We start from the raw sequence: 27,513 nt of genomic DNA, 5'->3' as shown, positions 1-27,513 counted from the left end.
ATTAGCTTTCAGGGAAAAGCAAATCAATGACATACCACTCCAGCATCCACTAGGTGGCTATTTTTTTTAATGCAAATTTACAAGTGTTAATGAAGATGTGGAGAACTATGAAGCTTCCGACACTGTTAATGGGACTATAAATGGTGGAACTGCGATGAAAAAGTTTGGTGGTATTTAAGTTTGCTAAAGCTGCCAGGATGCAACACACCAGAGATGAATCATCTTTTAACAAAATGATTCATTTAGTTAAAAATTTATACTTCTAAAGGTTAAAATATATTGGGTAGATGGAAATACTAGCAGTCAATGAGAGGGAGGAGTAACGACATATGATAGGTAAGCATTTTTTCCTCTTTTTATTTATTTTTCTGGAGTGGTGCAAATGTTCTCAAAAATTATCATGGTGATGAATATACTACTGTGTGATATTGGGAGCCATTGATTGTACACCATGTATGGAACGTTGGTACGTTAAGAAAGTTTGTGTTGTGTGTTGTTTGTCAATAAAAATATTTTTAAAAAATTTCTGTCCCAGCAGGTCAGGGCTTTCTGAGAGGCATCTTCTCCTCCGACCCCAACGTTCCCGCCACCAGCAGCTGGGTTGTGCGGTGACAAGAGACAAGCCCGGCCAGTCCCTGTCAGGCCTCAGGAGACGCCACATCCGGATCCGCAGTGGCGGGAAACGATCGCCCAGTGACGCGCGCGGGCTCAGTGCGCATGCTCTTTGCCGAGCTTGGCCCGTTATCCCAGCGCAGAGCGGTGTGGTCGGAGCTAGGATAGCTACCGTCCTGCTTTCTTCTCCCGGCTTGAGAGTTAGCGGGTAGGTGTCCACGGCGGTCCTCCACGAGTTGAAGCGGGAACGAGAGCGAGGGGCAGCCAGCGGGGTTGGGGCGGGTCCCGGCGGCGCGATCATTTGGCCTCGGAGGAGGAAGGTCGTCGACGGTCGTCGTGTGTCTCCTCGCGAGTGGCGCGGCCGCCATGACCGTTGGCGTCGTGGTGGGGCCCGGAGCCTGGGATGAGGGCCGCAGGCTGGAGGGGGTTAGTGGAAGCGGGGCGGATCTTGGGGACGCTGTTTGAGTTTTCTGAGCCGCGAGGCACCTGCAACTGCCGCAGGGGCGAGCTTCTGGCGTCCACACTGGGTCCCTGAGGAGGGGGCGGGGGCGGCAGTCGAGAAAGAGCGGGAAGGCCGTGAGTCGGCACCGCGTCCCGTCCCTGAGGTGTGGACTGTGCAGGCCGTGCTGCCTCGTGAGGAAACGGCCGCGGTTCATCTCGGCTGCCCAGTGCTGCCAGCGTAGCGCGGAGACAGCCCGAGTCCATATGTAAGCGAGGACGTGCGGCCGTGTGTTCCGATCCAAATGACTCCTGAGGGGATAGAAGAGTGACAAAGGGGGGAAGAGCCTAGTCATTGGGCATATGCCAGAATTGGTAATATTACACTTAAGTTTCTATTCTCGGGTGGTATTTTACTAAATGTCTTCATCATGGGAAATCCATTTCTGAAACCAATGGATTTCTCTCGTGCAAAGGCCTGTGCCTATTACCATGTGCTTTAGGGTGATTGCTCTGCCGGCTTGGTCACGACAGGGACACGTGCCGTATTTGGTGTGACCGCAAAGTATGCGTGCTTATCATGACACTGGGAAATGTTTGGGGGTTTTAAAAGATACAGACCTATCCCCTGAAGTGTGTTTTCCAAATCACAGTTTGCTACTTAGAGTTGGAAAGATGAGTGGACAATCCGTATCCATCCCCCAATCTGAAGAAAAGTGGGATGGTCAAGAATTTGAGCAGCCAACTGAAGTTGAAGTTGTGAGTGTTTTAACATTTCTACTAGCAAAACCTTTATTTGGGGGAGGATGGTGTTAAATAAACATACTCGTATAAAGGTCTTTCATGCTGAGAACAGGTGGTTATTGAAGCTCATGATAGAAACATGATGCAAGATGGTTCCATCTTATTGTCTGGATGGTGATGCTGTATGCTCCCCATAAAGACGTCCTATGACTTCCTGGTCATGCTTATTAAAAACAGATGCACACGTCCATCCCAGCGTATATTAAAATAGCTTCCAAATGCTTGACATAGCCTCTCTGTGGAGAGAGTCACTTTTTAAGAATGAATATATGGAATCATGTTGGAAAAATGTCTTGAGACTTATTTGTGATTGAATACATATGTTGGTTGAATATATACATGTGTTATATGTGTGCATATTATGGATATGTATTAATGACGAAACTTGTTATTTGTACACACACCCCCTAGGCCGATCAACCCGATGATGAACAACCTGAGCATGATGAGCCACCAGCCCAAAGCCAGGATATTCCTCCTGGTCAGGAAGTAGAAGATGAAAGAGTCGATGCATCCCAAGGTGATGTGAGGGGGAAGAAGAATGCCTATCGGGGGAGGGGTGTGTGTGTACATCATGCATTATAACATACCAGTAAGGGGCAAGAAATCATTGGGTAGGGATCTCTAACATTGCCTGGAAATGGGCTGTGAATGTGAAGAAAGTATAGTTTGCAGTTTCGTGAAGTTACTTGCGGTAATGAATTTCTCCTTTTGTTCCAGACCTGGTTCATGTTCCTGAAAACTTGCCAGACCTCTATATTAGCAAATCCAAGGAAGCTGTGTTTAATTTTAGTCATAAAATGGTATATCATTCCCCTAGTCAGATTTGGCATCCTTGAATGTGTATGGCCCTATTAGTTATTGTATCCAAAGCTTAAGCAACTCTTACTCATACTAATATATGTAGGGTGTCAAATCAACATATTATAAAACCTTTAGTAAAGCCTGGTTGCATAGGCATGTCAACCCCATTTTATAAATGAGAAGACTGAGGCTCAGGGATTCTGTCTTCACAAAGAGCACTGGAGACAGAATTTGTATTTCATTCCAGTCTTTGAGCTCTTCTTGCTACATGTGACTGTAAGAAAAAATGAATAATTTTCTTAAAATGCTTAATACTCAAATGTCTGTGCAGTAATGTAGCTCAGTAGTGGCACAGGAATAAGTCTGATTCAGTGTAACATGTTAGAGGCTCCAGAAATGAACTCAATTAATGGTAACCACCATTTCCTTTGATTGATAATTTTTAGATGGTGAATTTGGTTAAAAGCTTGATAATCCGGGATACTAGCATATAGGTAGCAGGTTTAGTATGACTTTTTTAAGTGGCTTCTTAAAAATGCTTACATCCCTTTATGGTTAGAGAAATGGGAAAATTAACATAGAATTATCATGAAACAGAAAGTTCTTTCCAGTCCTGGTGTTTTTAAACAAAACATTTTCATAGCTCAGGTTATGGATTACTTTAGTGATTCGGTATTAACGGGTTTAGAAGATTTCACTGCAGCAGTGCCCATTGATTTATTTCCACCCCCACTTTTCTTCTCACTATCAGATAGCAATTTTGCTTTTACTCACAAAAAGTCTTTTGGGGCGGGCCACGTTGGCTCCCAGGCAGAGTACTTGCCTACCATGCCAGAGACCCGGGTTGGTTTCCCGGTTCCTGCCCACGCAAAGAAGAAGAAAAATTCCGTTGTTACTTTGGTATTTCATTCAATGTGAGATTCATTGATGGTAAGTTACACATAAATTTTAATCAAATAAGTTTCTGGTTACCCCAGTAGAAGATAGGTCGTCACTATAAGATTTGTCATAGGTCAGCAAATCTATTCAGCTACTTTTATAGAAAATTACACTTTAAAGCTAATTAAAATCCTATCCCTGGTGTAAATTCCAGATTTCTTATTGGCTGATTTCTCACTGTTCTTAACACAGTAGGATAAATTATAAAAAAAGAAAATGTGGATGTATTGTGGTTTACCTTTAGATTATTTAGAGTGAATGTTTCATAATACAGGAAAATAAATATATGAATTCCATTCCTACTTTTAATGATTGTGAAAATAACACTTGTCTTCCTGAACCACAATCTAACTTACATGTTTTTTTACATTTACTTTTGTTTTGAAAAAACTGAACTTTACTGAAAAGTTACAACAATAGTACCATTAACTCTCATGTACTGTTTAACCTAGATTCATCATTTGTTAATCGCTTTTTTACCAGTTGGTTTCATATCCCCTGTCGGCCTTCCTTTCTCTTCCCCCCTCCTGCCTTGCTGTACCTGGGCCTGCATGAGAGTGTGCGTTCAGAGAGATAGACAGATAAAAATATGTATCATATATGTTTATATACAAATTTATCAATATTGTATTTATTATTTTTAATACTGAATCATTTAGATTAAGTTTTAGATATTATGACCCTTTACCTTAGGTGTGTTTGTACCCTAAAAACAAGGAAAAAATATTTCTTTGATTAACCACTATATAATTATCAAATTCAGGAAAATTAGAATGAGAAAGTGAAACCATTTAATTTAAAGTTTGTTTTCAAATATACCCAGTTGTCCCAGTTATTGTCTTCATACATGAATAGACATATATCTTTACAAAGATAGATAGATGCCTTTAGATAACATGTCTATTTAGTCTCCTCTACTCTGGACCTTCAGTGTTTTATTTTCTTGCCTGACACTGATGTTTTTTCAAAATCAGATGGTCCTTGTTTTGTGAAAGCTTGATCAATGTGGCTTTTTAAATGTATTTTTATAAAGACTTTTTATCACTCAACACTTACTGGTGCTTGCTCATGCCATGTAATATGCTAAGATCTAGGGGTATAAATAATAATAAGAGGTTATTTCTGCCTTTAGCTCACATTCTAGTAAGAGATTCAAATAAACCACTGTTTGAATTTGATAAATACAAAAGGGGCATCTGAGTTGTCTGGGGGCAGTCTTGAGACAGGAGAAGAGTAAAATTTGAAACATCTTGCTCTCCCTTTTTTTAAGCAACAGACTCCTAAAATGTTTTTGGGATTTTAATGAATCGCATCTCTTACCACACTAGCCCGTGGGCTTGTATTTCATAGCACTGAGGGACTGAACAAATATTTGTGTTTCATGTTTTGCTGTTTAAATTGACAACCTTGTTTTTTAAGAGTGTGACCTGGAAGATGAACTCCAGGAACTGACTCAACCAGAGACTTGGGGTGAAGGTGGAGACGGTCCAGACATCGAGGGAGATATTGTAACATATCTGGAACCTGTTAAAATGCCGGAACCAGGTATGGTATCCATTAAGAGTGCAAATGAGTTGGTCTCTGTTTTCCACAATATTATATCACGAATAATATAGAGGAAATATTACTGCTGCTTTAATAACAGAGTACAAATGTAAGGATTCTTTGAAAGGTAGTTCAGACCCCAAATGCCTGACTTACAGACTATCCGATATGGAAATAAAGTGGGTCAAACCTATATGGGATTATAAACTATGAAAGCATTTTCTTACTTTTAAGTATAAGTGCTTAACCACAGCTAGTAATTTTCAGATACTTTTATAAAAGTCTGTTTTTAACAATTACATGATACAGTTGTCATCAATAAACATCAGTCTGTATGATATATGCTGAAGCACTGAAGAAGGTTCTGGTCACAGCTCTAACATAATTTGTGTGACTGTGGGCAAATCCCTTAACTTCTAAACATATATTTGCTCTTATAGAAATACTGAGTTCAAAACAGATACATTAAAATCATTTTCTGGTTCTGTTGAATATGCTACAGATATAATCTGCTTTGCATGATTTGTTTATCATAAACCATCAAACCCTAGCTTGGATCAAATTACAGCATCTGAATTGGGTTTCATTGCTACTAATAAAATGAACTTACACCCTGCTTGATAGTGGTTTTCTGTATGGAGGCTTGAATATGTATTCTTAGATTCTGTCAATTTCTTAATTCTTCTAGCTCTTAAAGAATAATTGCGTATTGATTTCTTCCTTAAGTGAAGGTTGAATAACTGAATAATAAAATAACAAGAGAGGTGTAATTTACCGTTTCTGTGGCTTACTAAGTAGGAACAGTTCATGGGAGTCATTGATGCGCAACGTGAGCATGAGATACAATTTCTAAAGATGTCCCCTGTCCCCACAGTCATATAGAGTAACTATTTCTAGCAAAAATGGGGACAGCTTTAAAAATACTAAAAGGTGCTTATTTTAAGTTTCTGCCTTGAGATATTAATTGATAGCATTTGAAGTTCAGTGATTATAACGGTAGTACTTCCTGAGTCATCAACCTAAGTTTGTTTTACATAGGTGTTTTCCAAATTCCAGATCATTAATTACACAGATTCTGAATGTAAAGGAAGCACGTGAAGTTTAGGAAAGAAATTGCCTTCAATTAGCCTTCTAAAGTTTTCACACCATTCCTGAACCATTCCATTACAATATTTAGATTAAAAAAATACTGTTCAGGCTACTTTCAGGAATATCCTGACCATCATTAAAATGTACTCATCTCAAGATCATACGTAGGTTACTTTAAAAAAGAAAAAGATACTTTTTTGAGTATCCAGTATAAGAGAAAATAAGAAAACATAGAGCTACTGAATAAAATAAGAGTAAAGGAAAGGGGTACTTAATAACAGATAGGTATGACTTATTAGGAAAAGGAAAATAGCCCAACTAATAACTAGTTCAAAGAGATTTCTCTTTTTAAAAGGGATCTATGACTAGAGGATGCACGAGTTCATGTAATCTTGAAGACAATGAACAAAGACCAAGTATACACAATAATAAATATGAACAAGACACTAATAGATATTGAGCCTATCATATAATTAAAAGGGAATATATTCTTGAAGTCTAACATTTTCATAATCTTGATGAAATGGCTAATATGCTAGAAAACATACATTAGTTGACATAATAACCTACTAATAACTGAACATCTAAACATTACAAATACCATAGAGGGACTTTGAAAAATTGTCAGTGTTGTCTCTCAAAGACACTTATCTTTTAGAAGCAAAAGTTAATCTATATATCTTTATAATTGTTTTATCCAGGTTTCTATTTTCTCTTTTCTCCCTTCTTTCCTTCTTCCCTTGTTGCCTCCTTTTTTTCCTTCCTTTCTTCTTGCCAGACTGAATAAAGGTACTATTTTTCCTTCATATTTTGATGTCATCTATTGTAATAATAGTTTAAATCTAATGTGACCATGTAATTTATTATACAAACACATTTGAGGGTGTGAAAGGAATTTAATTTATAATTTCACAAGTAAAACACAAAAATGGATAAATGGTTACCATACTTAAAGTAAACATATAAGGGATAAAGTAGCCCCAAGAAACATTATTGCACTTTTCCACGATAAAGACAAAACAAATGTAATCCTGGCTTTTCTATTTTCTTCATTTAAGCAGTTTCAAGTTTGACATAATTACTTTAGCAGTCTTCTATCCAGAATGTTATTTCAAGTCAAAACATTTAAATAATACTTTAAAATATGTCTTTTTTAGTAGAGTTTTTGTTTAGATGGATTGTTACGAAAAGTATACCCAATTTTTGCCTTCTACTGAAAATCACCTTGAAATAAATATGCTTGATATCATCTTCTGAACTTCAGCAATTTCTTTTACCGTCAGAAAGAGTTATGTGTTTTCTAAAAATGTTTAACATACCTGAAAGGCTACCTCCAAAGGCTTTACAGAGGTTTAACTGGAAGTAAAAGCCAGAGGATCACCTTTAAAATCATAATTTTTGTTCATTTTATAAAAACCAAAGCTCTAGTGTTCGTTGTACATCTTTAGTATCATCTTGATAAAGTGTGCCTAAGTAACGTTCCCAACTATGTTTATATTACAGGTGAAGGGCAGCCTTAAATTTGAGAAGACAAGGTGAAACCATACAAGCTGCTGTTCTTATGTTAGAAATGCAAATGTTGGAAATCTCAAAATAAAGATTGACACTTTTCTCTGCAAAAGCCTTGCACATATTTTGTAAAATTTATTTTTAGGTGTTTTGTGCTATTGAAAATTGCATTGATTTTTGAAATTTTTGTATTCTAGTTAGGCTAGTATATAGAGATATAATGTTTCCATACTAACTTTCTGTCCAGCATCATGCTGAAGTTGTTTATTAATACCAAATGTTTTTCTGTAGATCCTTTTTGATGTTCAACATACAGGACCATATCATTTTTAAATTGTAGGGTTTTGTTTCTGCTGTTCTAAGTATTTTGTCTTTTGCTTTTCTCATGTTACAAAATTGGACAGACCCACTCTGTACAGTGTTGATTAGAACTGGTGATACTGGGCATCTTGTCTTATACCTGATTGTAAATGGAAAATTTTCAACATTACACCATTTTTACTGTGCTTTTTTAAAAAACAGATCCAGTTTATCAGAGAAGGGAAGTCTATTCAATTCCTAGTTTCCTGAGAATCTTAACTTGAATATATGTTGAATTTCATCAAACACTCATACTACACTATTGAAATGATCATAGTATTTTTACTTCATTAATGTGTCAACGTAAATTACATTAGTAAGTTTTTACGTTTAGACCAATCTTGCATTCTCAGAGTAAACAAATTGTATCATAGAATATCTTCTTCCCTAATATTTGTTTTAGGACTTCTATATATATCCTCATGTATACATTTTTATTTCATGTACTCTTTTTGTTGGCCTTTGGTATCAAGATTACACCAGCTTCATAAAATGAATTGGGATATAAAGCCTCTTCTTGTATTCTCTAACTGAAATCTCTACAGTGCTGTGAGTAATGTAGAGCTAGGCTTTCCCATGACCAGCTGGTCCTTGATTGCTTCTCTCTCTAGAATTGGATCCCACCTAAACGGCAGTAACAGAAGGCGAAGTTCCAGGTTACAATCTGTATTAGTTAGGGGTCTCTAGAGAAACAGAATCAATGGGGAACACTCGCAAATATAAAATTTATAAAAGTGTCTCACGTGACCACGGGAATGCAGAGTACAAACTGTGCAGGGCAGGCTGTGAAGCCGACGACTCCGATGGAGGGTCTGGACGAACTCCACAGGAGAGGCTCGCCAGCCGAAGCAGGAATAGAGCCTGTCTCTTCCAAAGCCTTCTTAAAAGGCTTCCCTGATTAGATTAAGTATTACTCATTGCAGAAGACACTCCCCTTTGGCTGATTACAAATGGAATCAGCTGTGGACGCAGCTGACGTGATCATGATCTAATTCTATGAAATGTCCTCATTGCAACAGACATGCCAGCACTTGCCCAACCACACAGTACCACAACTTGGCCAAGTTGACACATGTCCCTGACCATGACACCATCCCTTCAAACATTGTAAGACAAACATCTTGCCTGGAAGATGCCTCTAATGATGCTGTCACTGAGAAAGCTACCTGCTCCTTTTTCTTTCTTGGTATCAAGTTTCTGTAAGAGAAAGTTAAATGTAACTGCTCTGTTAATTTGCATAGAGAATGCTTGTGTTAGTTGGATTCAGTTGTCAACTTGGCCAGATGAGCATACCTAGTCTTGTTGCTGTGGACCTAAGCCAACAGTATGTGAACCTCATCTGTTGCCAATTACATCTGCAGTCAGCTAGGAGGCGTGTCTGCTGCAATGAGTGACATTCGACTTAATTGGCTGGTGCTTAAATGAGAGAACACAATGTAGCACAGCCTAAGCAGCTCAGCATTCCTCATCTCAGCACCAGCAGCTCAGCCCAGGCCTTTGGAGATGCAGAAAGAAGTCACCCCAGGGAAAGTTGTCGGAACCCAGGGGCCTGGAGAGAAGACCAGCAGAGACCATCTTGTGCCTTCCACGTAAGAAAGAACCTCAGTGGAAAGTTAGCTGCCTTTCCTCTGAAGAACCAACAAAATAAATCCCCTTTTATTAAAAGTCAATCCGTCTCTGGTGTGCTGCATTCGGCAGCTAGCAAACTAGAACAATGTTGGTCTTTGCTAAATGGTCCTGATGGATGACTAACCCTAGAGCTGTGTACAATTATAAAAATAGCTCCATTCATTGAGCTCTTCAATGAAGATACCTATTGGATGTGTAAGATCTGTTTGCCACTTCTCTGTGCTACATTCTAACATGCATTACCTAACTTACTACTCACAGAGAAGGTAAGTCAGAGTTTTGACAAAATTTACAAGCACGAAGCAGATTGGGGCTTCAAGTTCTAGTTCAAAGGCCTTACTCTTTTCTCAAAATAAAGCTTCTGTAAGTGTTGGATACAGAAGACCTAATGGTGTGTTTTAATGAGAATCTGATATTTGTATGAAGATTTAAAGTATTACACATATTATTGACATTCTTCCTTGAAGTGTTTCCCAAAATTGGGCACGTGGGCTTCACATGGTGTCTCAGATGAAATCATTGCTAGAGAAACAAAAATATTTTATTAAAATGTTATGAACATTTTGTTGAGATATAAATAATATGACTAGAAGATTAACCCATTTCAGTAAGTTTGTGGGGGAGGCAGAGTAAAGAAATGAGGTCACAAACCCCATGGACAACTGACACAACATCCTTGCGAAAACTTCTTTCATCAGGTTTTCAGAGGTGGAGAGGATGCAGCCACAAATCTGTTTTCCTCTACAAAGTCTTCTGTTGTCCTGGTAGTCACCAGTTCTCCTTCGGAACCCCTTCCAGCTGGCTGATTCCAGCCTTATGCCCCTTATATATCAATACCCGTATTGCTATTAACAATCACAAGTTACATCTCTGGGCCCCATTTGCATCCTTATATACCGCCCCCCTTCCCCCAAATCGTTTTACAACAAAGAACCCTACCCAGGATCCACCCTGCTTAGGGACTGGCAGAGGTTAAGCAGCAGTTATAGCTCCCTCTTACAGAGGTTTAAAAATACTTCTGATCCAAAAAGTGAGACTAAGTTGTAGGATATCCCATTTTGTCACATAATGTGTTAAGAGTCCCTAGGCTGTGGAGCTGGCTGAAAGTTCCCAGGTGGAGGAAAAAGGAAAAGAATTAGGGGAACTTCCTGAGGCAAAATTACATGGGTCCAATCTGTCTCCTTGTAGGATATGGCAAGCCATTATTCAGGCCAGGCTCTTACACATACTGGCTGTGTGATGGTGGGTCTTTTCCCAATGTCTAAAATAGAAACTATAATATTTACATTAAATGACTTTTATGAAGAATAAATGAGCTGTATGAAGTAGGCATTAAAGTACAAATGGATTTGGTTCTTTAGTTAAATTGCTTTTTTTCATTTAAATTTTCAAATAAATTTCCATTTCATTTACCTTTGCAATTACATCTCTAGCAAGTGATACTAGTTTTGAACTTCAAGTAGGGATATAAAGTTAATTTTAAAAAAAAAATGTTCATCGAGAAACTAATTTAATTAAACAAATAACAATGTAGCTGGTGTCACATGGCATCGATTCTAAAGCTGGTTTGTAAATGACTGAGGGCTTCGCAATACTGCCCTCAGTCGTATTGTATGCAGAAACAGGTTTCCTTGTTCTGTGTGATTCCAAGGAAAAGAAGTCAATATTCTGGCCATGCGGTACTACACAACTGAATACAAGAGTCTGTCAAGTGGTCAAGCAGTCCCTAAGGAGCAGTGCAGAGGCCAGCAGGGCATAAGGATCACCACAGAAGTTGTTAGGTCGGTTTCCACAGGTTCAGCTACGAAGGAGACAATGAGCTCAAATGGATTCGGTTTATGACTTAAAGAGACGGCAAAAGTTAGTCCCACGGTAAAACCCTCAATTGGAGGGACACAGGTCACTTTCCAGCTGTACCTTAAGGTAGGAAGCGGTTCTGTAACCTACAACTCTACCCTAGGGTGGGTGAAGGCAGAATGTCACGTGCTCAACTGAAACTAGGGATGGGCATGAGAAATGACCTTGTGTTAGTCTCCAGCAAGACAGGGAGTCATGGCAGCTCCTCGTGAGGCTGCTTATCTCCTCTTGCTACCAGAGGAACTGCAGGATATTCTGCCAAAACTCAGGTCAGACTGTGGCCAAGCCTTGCCAATATGGCCTGTATGGTTACATACACGGTAATCAAGATACCATGGCAGAGCTGGTCCTCTGCAATGTCAGGCACAGAACAGTGAGAGTATGTAAGGTGTCTACAAATATAAAATCTATAACACTCACTTCAAAAGAGAAGAGATACTTCTCATGTCAGGGTCATTACATAACATTAATTCAACAGACATGTATTGACATGTATCATATTTCAAGAAATATCTGGGATGCCGCAAAGAAGACCAGTGACACATGGTACTTGCCATGAGTGATATCACGCTCTGGTGGAGAAGACAGGCACATAAACAGAAAAATAGTTGAAGTACAAAGGAAGAATAAAAGGAAGGCACACAGCAAAAGGAAAATAAAAAGTGGGAATGGGGTAGCCCAGAAACAGGAGGAAAACGAGGAGAGCGAAAGAACTCGCCCGAACTTCACACCTTCACTCATCACTGGGTTCATACACTTGATTCTGCTACTATAAGGCTGAGAGACCACACTTATAAACTAAAACAACCAGATTGGCAGTTTTGTGTTCATTCATAAAGCATTTATTGAGGGATTTTCCCCATTTTTGTATATAGAAGATTTCAGTGAATTAGCCAAAACAGCACTTACCAGAGTGTGGACACTTCTAGACTGTTCACAGTTTGCAAAAGTTGCTGTAATGCAATATACCAGAAATGGATTGGCTTTTACAAAGGTATTTATTAATTTACAAGCTACAGTTCTCAGGTCATGAAACTGTCCAAATTGAGGCACCAACGAAAGTGTACCTTGTCAGAGGAAAGGCAGCTGGCATCCAGGTTTCCTCTGTCCCATGGGAAGGCACATGGCGATGTCTGCTGTCTTCTTGCTTCTCCCCAGAGCATTTTCTTTCTTAGCTTCTCTCAGAACGGGCTCACAAAGGGCTTCAGGAAAGGATTAAGACCCACCTTGAATTAGACGGGTCACATATCTACGGAAACACCCTAATCAAAAAATCCCACCAACAACAGATCTGAACCCACAAGAATGGATTAGAAGAACATGGCTTTTCTGGGGTACGTAACATTTTCAGACCAGCACATGGGCAAAATGTGAGGTAAATGGCACAAACCCCATCCCCTCGTCTAAGAGAACCAAAGTTTGTGAAGACAGATTTCCTGCTCCTTACAATGTAGTATTTCCAATAAGCAAATTGCAGGTATAAGCATGGCTATAACTTGATTAAGTGAGTATCATGTGTCTTCATCACTCAGACAAAAATGCATCTCTGAGCACCTGTCGGGAGGCCCTGGGGGCACAGGAAGGATTCATACATGATAATAGTTCTGAAAGAGCTCAGCATCAAATGAGGAAAGAATCACAAAACAAGAGTGAAGAGAGCCATGGCAGGGATGAGCCAGGGGATGCCACAAACTCAGAAGAGAGCCCTGTAGAACAGGCTCTCGGGAATGACTCCCACAGCAGGTGATGCGTGCTCTACATACTGCTCCACTATTGAGAAACTTTAACTCTCTGTTCATTATCCGCCTTTTAGTTAAAAGAAATATATAAACCTCTCTGCTTAGTTATCTCTATTAAAAGGAAGATCAAAGATGATAAGTGTTTTATTCAAATTCAGATTAGTAGGCCATGGTGTGAAGAGTTTTGAACCTACAATTCTTGGAACCCCTGTGCAATTTTCATTATGCCTGTCATTTTTATCTTAATATTGTTATGCTGGCTTGAAAATATTATGTACTCCAGAAAAGCTATATTTTAATCCTGATCCAATCTTGTTGGGGGGGGGGCAACCATTTATTTTAATCCTGATTCAGTACTGTAGGGTGGAAACTTTTTATTAGATTATCTCCGAGGAGGTGTGATGCACCCAATTGTGTGTGTGGCCTTTTGATAGATGGAGATGTGGGTATTGATAAATTTACTAGAGTCCTTTAAAAGGGGAAACACTTTGGAGAAACCTCAGATGTAGACACTTGGAGAATAGCTGCTTCAGAGCTGACAGGGACATAGGCGTTTGCGGAAGCTTCGAGGGCCTACAGAGATAGCAGATGCCTAGACACAGGCAGAACCCAGCAGTCGTCACGACGTGCCTTCCCGTGAGATGCTAAGCAAGCCAAAGCCCAGCTGACAGAGGTGCTCTGGATGGCATCAGTCTTTCCTGAGTGAAGGTAACCTCTTGTTGGTGCCTTAATGTGGACATTTTGAGGGCCTTAACAATTGTAAACTTGTATCAAAATAAATTCCTTTTATAAAGCCATTCCATTTCTGGTATATTGCATTCCAGCAGCTTTAGCAAACTAATACAATTGTTTTCTGTTTAAATTCACATTCACTCTATATACTTTCCCTTGCTTTACTTGAGCCTTAAGTTCCTTTTCTGCAATTTAACTAGAGTTTATTTTTTATAATTCTATTGCCAAGGTGCTAAAATTATTTCACAGTGGGTTGTACCATTTTGTATTTCTACCCGCAGTGTATGAGGGCTCAAATTATTCCACATTCTCATGAATACTGAGTATTGTGGAGGGCCAGGAGTAATTACTCAGGCCCAGTCAGGAGTAATCAATCCCGCCCAAGTAGGGAAAGTCCCCACAACATTGGGGCGGAATGTCCCCAAGAGTTAAACAATAACCAATGTTAGGAAACTGAGAGAACGGCATGTGTTTTGGTTACAGCTAACGGCATTTTTTTGCTTCTATGATCACACTTGCTTGCTAGCAACTGCAAAACTGCAACATGATTTTAGCCTTTATAAACACACCTTGAAAACCTCTGGCTGCTCTCTGAATCTTCCTTCTTGGAAGTTTCTGAGACAGTCCTGGCCGGCTAATAAAAACTCCAAATTGGCTGCAGTTTTTAATAGTGTGGTCTCTCTTTCTGTGCACCCAACAGCATCTGGAGGCCCCAGCGAGATCATCCCTAACGGGACATCTGGTGACCACAGGTCCTGGGGATCAGCCCCGGAACTGAGGTCCGGCCTAGGGGAAGGCCTCAGAGAGACGTTCCTCCACCCCAGGCAAGGACCAGGAACCGGGCCGGTTCTACAGGACCCTCTGAAATTATACAAAATCTGATGGAGTCACCTGTTTCTGGAAACCTCACCGGTGAGTACAGGTCTGTTACCGGATCCAGTGGGGACCTCGGGAAGGCTGGACGCAGCATTACTTCCAAGGTCAGGTCCCGGAGCAAGACGTTGCCCAGGATTCTGGTTAGGAATCAATGAGGGATAAGGCTTTGTTTGTCTTGGTTCGTTTTGTCCCTCCTCTCATTCGTTGGTCTCGTTACACTGTGTCGTTCTTGACATAATTGCCATGGGTCAGTCAAGTTCAACTGTCTGCACTCCCCTTCAGTGTTTTTTGAAACATTTCCAGGAATTTTAGCAGAAGGCTGGAGACTACAGAGCCCCTATCAATGCCTTATACTTGGGAAAATTCTGCTCACGGGAGTGGCCAACTTTTGGTTCTGGGTGGCCTCCTGAGGGAACCACAGACTTATCTGTGGCTTATAAAGTCCAAAGGAGATTTTTGGTGATCCAGGCCACCCTGACCAAATCCCCTATATACTCATTTGGATTGAAATTTTAACAGAAGAACCCAAGTGGTTACGGTCTTGCCTGGAGTCTAAAAGAGAAAGACCCCCCCAGAGCCAAAACAGCCCTCTTCATAAAAACCTCTCAAAAAGAAAAGACTAACGGGGTCCCAGTATTGACCACCAGAGGATCCGCTCTTGATGGACCCTCCCCCACCGCCAACAGCCCCTCCGCCCCCTCTGAGACCAGAGGGGAGAAATGGCCAAGAGGCGGCAACCAGCCCCTCTGATAGCCGGGAGGTGACCTTCATTACCCCCCATACCACAAGTGGCTCTGCTTACCACCTTTCTTCTTGCTCACAATCACTGGATTCTTCCGGAGCCCCAATTTTATCCTTGAGGCAGGGGGGCCCTGCCCTGGGGGACGACCGCACACCTTTCATGGTTTATATCCCCTTTTCCTCCAGTGACCTGTATCATTGGAAAAACCAGAATCCTTCTTTCTCTAAATAGCCCCAAGGGCTCATCTCCCTCTTGGAGACTGTCTTTCTTACCCACCAGCCCACCTGGGATGACTGCCAACAGCTCCTCCAGGCCCTCTTCAACCCCGAGAAATGAAACCGAGCCAGGAGAGAGGCGAAAAAGTTAATTCTTGGACCTGATGGTCAACCTACTCCTGAATCAACCCGATTAGAGGCTGTGTTCCCCTCCATCTGTCCCAGATGGGACCCCAACACTGATAGAGGTAAGGAGGCTCTCGATCGTTATTGACAGACTCTGCTCCGGGGGATTTGAGCGGCGGCCAAGAAGCCGACCAACTTATCTTGGATAAGCGAAACTATACAAAAGCCGGACAAATCTCCAGCCAATTTCCTTGAGCACCTCCTGCAGGCATACCACTTGTACACCCCTATAGATCCAGAGGTGCCCCAAAATAGGTGAGCCGTAAATATAGCATTTGTCATCCAGTCAACCCCAGACATAAGAAAAAATTTACAGAAATTAGAAGGATTTGAGGGTAAAGTGCTGTCTGAACTGATAGAGATTGCTCAAAAGACGTTTGATAACAGAGATGACCCTGGGACCATGCAGTCCAAAAAAATAGCCAAAATTTTAGTATCCACAATGGTTGAACAGGAAAAACAAAAAGGTAGACAGGAAACCATTGAAAAAAGAAAGGGAAACCAGGGAAAAAGGTTGGGCTTAGGTGCAAACCAATGTGCCTACTGCAAAGAGAATGGACATTGGAAAAATGAGTTCCATAAAAGAGGACTTAAAGGACTGAAACGAGCCCCCATTCTAGTTGAAAAGGCGAATTGACGGGGATGGGGCTCCATTCCATGGAGACCCCGGGAACCCAAGGTCCCCTTAGAAATCGGGGGCAAGCCTGTAAAATATCTTGTGATACTGGGGCGACCTTCTCCCTCCTCCAGCAAGCAGAAGGGCCCATATCTAAGGAAAAAGTCCCCATACAGAGAGCAACGGGAAAAACAAAGTCCTACCCATGGACTAAGACTAGGATCACTAACCTTGGGGAAAGAACTGTCACCCACTCATTTCTTGTAATGCCAGAGTGTCTGTACCCCCTTTTGGGGAGAGACCTTCTCCAGAAATTACAAGCCACCATCACTTTCAAAAATGATTCAGCTGAGCTCTCCTTCGACACAAACCCCTCAGCAATCCTCCTCACTTGCCCCTTATCAGAAGAGAATTTACTTACTGTAGAGGTGGCCCCAGGCCCATATTTGAGGGAATTTAAAGAAAAAATACCAGGTGTATGGGCAGAAACTAACCTACAAGGATTAGCTGCGCACCTGCCCCCCATTGTTGTCCAGCTGACTAGCATGGCCACCCCAATCAGAGTCCAACAATACCCAATTAGCTTAAAGGCTAAAAAAGGCACTGCGGTCCATATCAAAAGACTCCTGGAGGCAGGTATTCTAGTCCCCTGCCATTCAGCCTGGAACACCCCCCTTCTCCCGGTCCAAAAACCCAGAACCGACGATTTCCGGCCAGTGCAAGGTCTCCGAGAGGTAAACAAAAGAATTGAAACCATTCACCCTACTGTGCCTAACCCACATACACTCTTAAACCTGTGACTTCCCAGGCATCAGGTTTACACTGTTCTGGACTTAAAGGATGCCTCCCTTTTGCTTCCCCTAGCCGCGGTAAGTCAGCCCATCTTTGCTTTTGAATGGACTGACCCAGAGGGGGGGTTCTCTGGACAACTAACCTGGACTCGCTTGCTGGAGGGTTTAAAAAATTCTCCCAGCCTGGACTTCCAGGCAAAGATGGCAGCTTAGCAATGTGTGCATTTTAATTTGTCCTCCAGAACAACTACTAAATAACCAGAAACAGTACAGAACAGCTCCTGGGGCCACGCCAGTGACCGGACACACAGCGTACCCCAGTCTGGACCAGCTGGACCAGCTGCGAGACCCCCCAGAACCGTGAGTTCCCCAAGAAGTGGCGGCCAGCGCCCCTCCACCACAGGCTGCTTTCCTCAGGGGAAAGGAAAGAGACTTTACCAGCAGCAGGGGCTGAGCCCAACCAAACGCCAATTGTGGCATTAATTAACAAATTCTGACCACTAAAAATAGGCCCCCAGCTCAGGTGAACCTGGTCAAAGTGGAGGTCGCTCATTTTTGCCCTGGTGCCAAGGGGGCAGGGCTGACGAAAAAAAGAAGGAAACACAGGTTTTAGTGACTGTGTTTCCATAAAGACTTGATTGCCTTTGAGTGCAGCAGCAGGGCTTCTCAGGCGGCAACTGCCCCAGGCATAGGCAGAAACAAGCTCGTTGGAGGGCTCGTTTGGAGCTTGTGCCTTCCCCCAGGGGAGGGGTGAAGCCCAACCCAGGTGGAATCCCTCCCTTAAGAAATTCAGACCCCAGGGCTTGGTAATTTGAAACCATTAAAACCAGCCTACAACCTCTTCTCTGTCTCCACCACGCCCCAGCAGGGAGAGTCTGCCAAAGTGAAAGCTACCACATAATCTTATGCTGGTGGGACCTGCAGGCAGACAAGCACCACATACTGGGCAGGATAAGAAAAACAGAGTCCAGAGACTTCACAGGGAAGTCTTACAACCTGCTGGGTCTCACCCTCAGGGAAAACCGATGCAGGTGACTCCTTCTGATAGGAGGCCAGTTTGGTCTGGGGAAAATGCAGGTGGGGTCTATAATACCTAAGTAGATCCTCCTAAGTGCGGGAGGGGGAAGGCAGCATACAAGCAGGGCAAGAAACAAGAAAACAAGAACTGAAAAATTATCCTCTGTTAAACAAAACTTAAGCTAGAGGTCCAGATAAAGCTAAACTGAATGTCAAAGAACAGATAGACAACAAATTCATCCAGCAAGAAAACCCTAGGTAAAAGAAGAGAAAGCAATCTCCAGAATAAACTAATTAAGGTAATTAAATGCCTAGACACCAGCAAAAAATAATAAATCACACTAGGAAAATTGAAGATATGGCCCAATCAAAGGAACAAATCAACAATTCAAATGACACACAGGAGCTGAAACAAGTAATTCAGAATATACGAACAGACATGAAAAACCTCATCAAAAACCAAATCGATGAATTGAGGGAGGATATAAAGAAGTCAAGGAATGAACAAAAAGGAAGAAATTGAAAGTCTGAAAAAACAAATCACAAGAACTTATGGGAATGAAAGGCAATGTAGAAGAGATGAAAAAAAACAATGGAAACCTACAATGGTAGATTTCGAGAGACAGAATATAGGATTTCTGAGCTGGAGGATGGAAATCTGAAATCCAGCAAGAAAAATTAATATATAGGGAAAAAATGGAAAAATATAGGCAGGGGCTCAGGGAATTGAAAGACAATATGAAGGACACAAATATACGTGTTGTGGGTGTCCCAGAAGAAGAAGAGAAGGGAAAAGGAGGAGAAAAACTAATGGAGGAAATTATCATGGAAAATTTCCCAACCTTTATGAAAGACTTAAAATTACAGATCCAAGAAGTGCAGTGTACCCCAAAGACAATAGATCCAAATAGACATACTCCAAGACATTTACAAATCAGAATGTCAGAGGTCAAAGAGAAAGAAAGAATCTTGAAGGCAGCAAGAGAAAAGCAATCCATCACGTACAAGGGAAGCCCAATAAGTCTATGCATACATCTCCCAGCAGAAACCATGGAGGCAAGAAGACAGTGGGATGATATATTTAAATTACTAAAAGAGGAAAACTACCAACCAAGAATTTATATCCAGCAAAATTGTCCTTCAAAAATGAGGGAGAAATTAAAGCATTTTCAGACAAAAAAATCACTGAAAGAATTTGTAACTAAGAGACTAGCTCTGCAAGAATTACTAAAGGGAACACTAGAGACAGATACAAAAGACAGGAGAGAGAGGTTTGCAGAAGAGTGAGGAAAGGAAGACTACGAGTAAAGGTAAAAAGAAAGAAAATTAGATATGACATATAAAATCCAGAAAGCAAAATAGTAGAAGAAAGTACTACGCATGTAGTAATAACACTGACTGTTGATGGATTAAACTCCCCAATCAAAAAACATAGTCTGGCAGAATGGATTAAAAAACAGGACCTATCTATATGCTGTCTCTACTCAAAGGACATGAGGGCAAGGACACAATCGGACATTTACACACCAATGTTTATAGCAGCATTGTTTACAATTACCAAGAGATGGAAACAGCCAAAATGTTCATCAGCAGACAGGTGGCTAAACAAACTGTGGTATATACATACGATGGAATATTATGCAGTTGTAAGACAGAATAAAGTTATGAAGTATGTAACAACATGGATGGACCTTAAGGAGATTATGCTGAGTGTGATTAGCCAAAAACAAAAGGACAAATACTATATGGTCTCACTGATATGAACTGACATTAGTGAATAAACTTGGAATATTTTGTTGGTAACAGAGACCATCAGGAGATAGAAACAGGGTAAAATATTGGGTAATTGGAGCTGAAGGGATACAGATTGTGCAACAGGACTGAATATAAAAACTCAGAAATGGACAGCATAATATTCTGTAATACAATTATGTCAAAATGCTGAATGAAGTTGAACGTGAGAATGATAGAGGGAGGAGGGCTGGAGGCATAAATGAAATCACAAAGAAAGATGATAAAGATTGAGATGGTATAATCTACGAGTGCCTCCGAGCCATTGCTGCCATGGCCATTTTAGTAAAAGAAGCATCCAAATTAACTCTGGGACAGGACTTACACATAGTGGCCCCACATTCAGTAGAAACATTACTAAGGAGCCCACCCGAGAGATGGCTCTCAAATGCCCGGATAACCCAGTATCAGGTATTACTACTGGATCCCCCAAGAATCCGCTTCCAAAAACAGCGGCTCTTAACCCCGCCACCTTTCTTCCGGATGATGACCCGTCCGAGCCCATCCATGAGTGTCACGAGATCTTGGGATCTTTCACGAACCTGAGGGCTGATCTCACCGACAACCCCTGGCCAAATCCTGATGAAGAATTATATACAGACAGGAGCAGTTACGACTCGGAGGGTGTCAGGTATGCGGGGCCAGCGGTGGTAACTGTGTACCGGGTCATCTGGGCTCAGGCCCTAGGACATGGGACTTCGGCCCAGAAGGCCGAACTGATAGCTCTAACCCAGGCTCTAAGGTGGGGAAAGGGGAAGGTTGTCAACATCTACACGGACAGCAGATAGGTCTTCGCAACTGCACTTGTCCATGGGGCACTATATCAGGAGCGGGGACTTTTGACATTGGGAGGAAAGGAAATAAAAAATATACCAGAAATACTCTCCTTACTAGAGGCTATCTGGTTGCCAAAAAGGGCAGCCGTTATACATTGCAAAGGACATCAGACTGATGAAACTCAAATTGCCAGAGGAAATGCCCTGGCTGATAAACGGCAAAAGAGGTTGCCCAAAAACCAACGGGGATGCTGCAGATACTTCCTGTTTTACCGGGGCGAGTGCTGCCGAGCTCTCCAAAAGCACCTGTAACCCAGTGATTATTACTATGCCTTCCTGGCATAGCCAAACCTGGGCGAGTGGAAAAACTTGGGGATTGAGGCTATATGTCTCGGGTTACAACCCAGGCACCATTTTCGCAATTCAAAGGTTCCTCCCCCATGAAGTGGACAATCCCATAGGACCTAATCGAGCTGTCAACCCTGGCATAAAACCGGCACAGTCCCCCAGACTCGGGGTCCTGCCTCTGGTAGGCTCGAGCTCAAAAGCCTATACTCCCCCAAACTCCCAAATAAATTCCTCTCCCTCCCCTAAAAAAACCCTGCTCGACATGTTAAATTCAGTTTTCCAGTTCATGAATCAAACCAATCTGCTTACTACTGAAGACTGTTGGATTTGCTTAAACCCTGAACCCCCTTATTACATTGGAATAGGAGCTAATATCTCCCTAGGCCTCGCGGATACCCATATCAGAAACCTGTCAGTCCAAGAATCACAAGACCAACCCCTATGCAGGTGGGGACAGGAACCGAAACTCACCCTCGGAGATCTCCAAGGGCAGGGAACCTGTATTTATTCTGAGAATTTTAATCTAGCCTATTCCCCCTATAGTGACTCCTGCGGTCTCATCATGTCACTAAAGGGCATTTTAACTTCAACCCCGGCTGGATGGGACCGCCTCCTTGTAGCCCCTGATGGTACTTGGTTTGCTTGCACATCTGGCATCACACCCTGTATAACTCACCCAATAATGACAGTCGAGGAAGAGTTTTTTATTTTGGTTCATATTATCCCCCAAGTATATTATTATTCTGGGGAAGGAGGTAGGGAACATTTAGAACCCACTTACAGGGTCAAGCGAGCCCCAATCTTAGTGCCCCTCCTTGTCAGACTGGGCATTGCAGGATCAACTGCAGTCAGAACTTCAGCCCTTATCACCGGGGACCAAAATTTTAAAACCCTTAGCAAACAAGTTAATCTGGATCTTAGTGAATTAGAAAGCTCTGTCAGTCGTTTGGAAAACTCCCTAAATTCACTGGCCGAGGTCATCCTCCAAAACTGCAGAGCCTTAGACCTCCTACTTCTGAGACAAGAGGAGTTATGCATGGCCCTTGGAGAAACCTGCTGCTTCTATGCCAATCATTCTGGAATAATTAGAAATAGTCTATCCTTAGTCCGTAGCAGGTTACGAGAGCGGGAAGAATGCCGAAAAACTGAAACCAACTGGTAGGAAAACTTATTTTCCTGGTCCCCGTGGTTGACCACACTCTTGTCCGCCATAGCAGGGCCCCTAATTCTCACATTATTAGGCTTAATGTTTGGACCCCATGTAATCAACTGTCTAACCTCATACGTGCAAAGAAAAATACAAACTGTTAAATTATTAGTCCTCGGAACCCAATATCAACAGATTTATAATCAAAATGAAGAAACAATGATTTGATTCTCTCATAAAACCAGTGGGGAATGTGGAGGGCCAGGGGCAATCAATCAGGCCCGAGCAGGGAAAGTTCCCACAACATTGGGGTGGAATGTCCCCGAGAGTTAAACAATAACCAATGTTAGGGAACTGAGGGAACCGAATGTGTTTTGGCAACAGCTAAGGGCATTTTTCTGCTTCTATGATACGCTTGCTTGCTAGCAACTGCAAAACCACAACATGATTTTAGCCTTTATAAGCACACCTTGAAAACCTCTGGCTGCTTCCCTCTGAATCTTCCTTCTTGGAGGTTGCTGAGCCTAATAAAGACTCCAAATTGGCTGCAGTTTTGAATTGTGTGGTCTCTTGCTCAGTGCTCCCCACAACGAGTATGATCTGCTTTTTAAACTTTAACCCTTCTAAGAGTTGTCTAGTGGAATCTAACTGTATCTTATTGACTTATAATACCCTGCACATATAAAGTTGTATAATTTGATGAGTTTTGAACCATGTATAAATTTGTGAAATAATTACTACAATCAAGATAGTGAATATAAGTAGGGAAGATGGCAGTGTAGGGAGGTGTAAAATTTAGTTTGTTCTCTGAGGTAGGTAGTAAATACCCAGGAACTGTGTGGAACCACTCTTTGGAGGACTTCCATGACCAGATACATTGTACAGCAGTCTGGAACAGGTGGAATGGCCAAGATCACGGTGTAGAAATATAAGTAAAATCTCCCAAAATATGGAGGCTGGTACCTCTCCCCCAGTGGCATAGCAAGCTATTTTGGAGTCTCTTCCCATTGGGAAAAAGAAGCAATCTCTAATAGGAGCAAGGCAAGGAGAGCTCAAGCAAGCTCTAATTGCAGATTTAATTGATAAATTTGGATTGCTGAATACAAGCTCTGAGCACAGATAAAACAAGCAAGCACAAAGGAACTGGGAGGTCTCTCCCAGCAGAGAAGAGGCAGGATTATGGGAATAAAAACATAAACTTTTGGAGTTGGCCAATCTCAGAATACTGGAAAAGGTCTGTGCCCTAAGTAAAGGGGCACATAAAGCCCAGTAACAACTCTGGCTCTTGATTGGTGAACCTGGGATGGGAAGGGGAGGGGGATAGTGACCAGCTATGAAAAGGATTTCCTTTTCCTTTACTTCTTTTTTTTAAAAATTTTTAGCAGCCCATTAAATAAAGCCCCAGACATTTCCAATTGTCAGCACTGCCCCAGGAAAGGGTTGAGTTAAGGGATGTCTGCGAGACAAATTAACTAGTCAGGTGAAGGAGCTAATTCCCTAAAAGTTGTGTCTTTCCCAACAAGAAGGGGGGCAGGGCCAAGCACATGTCATGGTTCTCATTCAAAGAATTCAGAACCTGAGTCCTGGAAAATAGAAAGAGCTTAAACCCACCTTCAACCTCAACTGCTGTCCCAACCATGCCCCTGGAAGGGGGAGAGTCTGCTGAAAATTAAAGGCACCACAATGCTTTATGGACAGGATATCTGATATCATACACACAAAGGAACAGATAGGGGAAAGAATGGACAAATATGAGCAGGGTCACAGGAAATTGAATGACAGCATGAAACACAGGACTATACATGTTATGGGTGTCCCAAAAGGAGAAGAGAAGGGAAAGGGGGCAGTACAAATAATGGAGGAAGTAATTACTGAAAATTTCCCATCTCTTATGAAACATCCAAGAAGCATAGCATACCCCAAACAGAATAGATCCAAATAGAACGACTCCAAAACACTTACTAATCAGATTGTCAGATGTCAAAGACAAGGAGAAAATTCTGAAAGCAGCAAGATAAAAGCAATCCATCATATACGAGGTGTGCTGGGTTGAAGCTATTATGCCCAGAAAAGCGATGTTTTAATCCTGATCCAAACTTGTGAGCTCAGCCGTTTCTTTTAATCCTTATTCAATACTATAGCATGGAATTTTTTTAGTTAGATTATGTCCACAGAGATGTGGCATGCTCAATTTTGGGCATGACATTTTGATTAGATGAGATGTGACTCCACCCACTCAGGGTGGGTATGAAAGTATTTTAAACTCTCCCTTATTTCTGAATGACAATTTTGGAGTCCTTTTGAAGAGCAAACATTTTGGAGAGAGCTTAGAGATGACACAGACACCAACACTTGGAGAATATAGGCACCTATTTTGGAGATGCTTGGAGCCCAGCAGACATCACCATGAGATGTCAAGCAAGACAGAACCTGGAAAGTGCCAAAAGATGAAAGCCAGCCCCCTGAAAAGAAAAGTGAGGAACTTCCACAGAAACAGAGGCTGAAAGATATCAGAAACATGACTTCCCAGCTAACAGAGCTATTCCAGATGGCATCACCTTTTCTTTAGTGAAGGGTAACCCCTTGTTGGTGCCTTAGTTAGGACTCATTATAGTCTCAGAACTGTAAACTTGTAACTTATTGAATTCCCTTTATAAAAGCCATTCCATTTCTGGTATAGTGCATTCCGGCAGCTAACAAACTAATACAAAAGGGAAGCTCAAAAAGACTGTGTGTGGATTTCTCAGCAGAAACCATGGAGGTGAGAAGGCAGTGGTATGATATATTTAAGATTCTGAAAGAGAAAAGCTGCCAACCAGGAATTCTATATCTGACAAAATTGTCCTTCAAAAATAAGGGAGAGTTTAAAATACATTCAGAGAACTAGACACTGGGAGAGTTTGTGAAGAAGATACCTGTTCTAAAAGAATTACCAAAGGGGGAACTAAAGGCAGACAGGAAAAGACAGGAGAGAGAGCTTTGGAGAAGAATTTGAGTGTGGTTGAAAGAGGAAGGCAAGGGACATGTATGACACCAGAAGGAAAGATAGAGAATAAAAACTGGGAATGTAACAAAACCTACAGTGGACAATGATGGTGGTTAAATATATGAATATAAGAAAGTTTTTACATGAGGGAGAACAAATGAATGTAACCACCACAGAGTGGTGAAAATTGGGTGGTATGCAGACAAAATACAATAAGTGAAAATTAGGGTCTATAGTTAACAGTAACATTGTAATATTTTTCCATTAATTGTAACAAAGGCAATATACCAAAGCTAAATATCATTAATAGGGGGATATAAGTTAGGAGTATGGTATTCTTGTTGTTATTGTCGTTTCTGGTTTCAATGTATTTTATTTTTCTCTTTTTTTCCTCTTCTTTATTTGCAGAAGAAATGGAACTCTTCTCATATAAATTGTGATAGTGAATGTATAACTACATGATTATACCAGGAGACATTGATTGTTTACTTAGGATGGATTGTATGGTCTATGAATAAAACTGCTTAAAAGTAAATGGAAATACACAAGTGTTGAAGAAAATGTGGAGAGAGTGATACATCTATTCACTGTTGGTAGGGAGGTAGATGGGTGCAGCCCCTCTGGAGAGCAGTGTGGTGTTTCCACAGGAGGCTAAGTATAGGGTTGTCATTTGATCCTGCAAGTATATGTTGTTATTAGGTATATACTTGGAAGTCCTAAAAGCAGGGACAAGAATGGTCATTTGCACATTGGTGTTTATGGGGGCATTATTCATGATTTGCAATGGATGCAGGTGGCCTATGGGTACATTCACTGATGTAGGAAGGGCAAGCTTGGTGTATACATACAATGGAATATTGAGCAGTTGCAGGAAGAAATAAAGTTGTGAGGCATGCAACTAGGTGAATGAACCTTGAGGACATTATGTTGAGTGAAATAAGCCAGAAATGAAAGGACGAATACTGTAAGGCCTCACTACTATGAAACATAACGAGCAAACTCTGAGAATTGAATTCAAGAGCCTAGGTTTTCAGGGGACAGAATGTGGACAGAGATTGGGGAATCAACGATTAAAGAGGACAGAAGGTTCAGTAAGGCTTCTTGTGAAATTTCCTCGATTGTAACCTCTTACAGCACTCATGTCTGTTCTTGCGTTTCAAATTCTGAAATGCTGCATTGCTTGTGTATAACCTCATTGCTCCATGGGACTTTGGGTATCTGTGTGACACCCGAGACTCAGAATTAGAGTTTTTTAGCTCTGAAAATCAGCATTACTCCATACAGCAACTGTTAAAGAAGATGAGAAAGTGATCAGACTTAAATTAGAGATAGGAATGGAATGGACTTGTTTAGAACTAAGGTAAATCAGAATACAGAGTAAAGGATGATAATGACTATCATTTAAAGTTTCAACTTCTGTGGGAGACCAAAGGAAGAGATGTTTATTTGGTACAAAATTTATATTTTCTGTAGCACACTAATTTAACCTGTATGGCCAGTTTATTCAAACAACATATTTACATGCAACCTAGAACAGGGAATGACATCTTGTTATTCTGTACAGGTTAATGTAATATTCTGATACATCCCAGAGTAATTTGGTCAGAAAATAAAAAAGTATTTGCAAAGTCCCCTTGAGGGATTGGGGGAAAATGTGGAAATATCAAACTTCTCCACCCAGGGAATTCCTGACACTCTCTCAAGAATCAGGGACTCCCAATTCAATAAGCTAAGCGCTTTATCTTTTTTTTTCTTACATGGCCAGGCACCAGGAATCAAACCCGGGTCCTCAGGCATGGCAGGCAAGCACTCTTACCAGCTGAGCCACCGTGGCCAGCCCTAAGTGCTTTATCTTGAGGCTTGCCTTTATGAAACTTATTCCTGCAAAGGAGAAGCTAAGCCTATTTATAATCATGCCTAAGAGTCTCTTTTGTTGTTCAGATGTGGCCTTTGTCTCTAAGCCAA

The 27,513-nt window shown here is 41.4% G+C and overlaps 1 protein-coding gene across 1 annotated transcript; it reads left to right on the top strand.

The window, feature by feature from the left end:
• The first annotated feature begins 694 nt into the window (after positions 1 to 694).
• LOC143670427 (P antigen family member 3-like) lies at positions 695 to 7,867 on the top strand. The gene is made up of 5 exons (XM_077145213.1): positions 695 to 820; positions 1,704 to 1,809; positions 2,266 to 2,374; positions 5,017 to 5,142; positions 7,735 to 7,867. Exons 2-5 carry the CDS (start codon positions 1,726 to 1,728, stop codon positions 7,749 to 7,751), a joined length of 336 nt encoding a protein of 111 aa, XP_077001328.1. The 5' UTR covers positions 695 to 820; positions 1,704 to 1,725; the 3' UTR covers positions 7,752 to 7,867.
• The last annotated feature ends 19,646 nt before the right edge of the window (positions 7,868 to 27,513 follow it).

Source organism: Tamandua tetradactyla, chromosome X (assembly GCF_023851605.1).
Source record: "Tamandua tetradactyla isolate mTamTet1 chromosome X, mTamTet1.pri, whole genome shotgun sequence".
Classification (NCBI taxonomy): Eukaryota; Metazoa; Chordata; class Mammalia; order Pilosa; family Myrmecophagidae; genus Tamandua; species Tamandua tetradactyla.
The sequence above is the reverse complement of the archived record's forward strand: the minus strand, read 5'-3'. Positions and strand labels throughout refer to the sequence as shown.

Excerpts from the sequence above, each read along its gene's own strand:
- LOC143670427 (XM_077145213.1), top strand. The coding sequence starts at position 1,726 with ATGAGTGGACAATCCGTATCCATCCCCCAATCTGAAGAAAAGTGGGAT. Across the intron at positions 1,810-2,265 it reads AGCCAACTGAAGTTGAAGTT|GCCGATCAACCCGATGATGA; the intron begins GTGAGTGTTTTA and ends CACACCCCCTAG. Across the intron at positions 2,375-5,016 it reads AAGAGTCGATGCATCCCAAG|AGTGTGACCTGGAAGATGAA; the intron begins GTGATGTGAGGG and ends TTGTTTTTTAAG.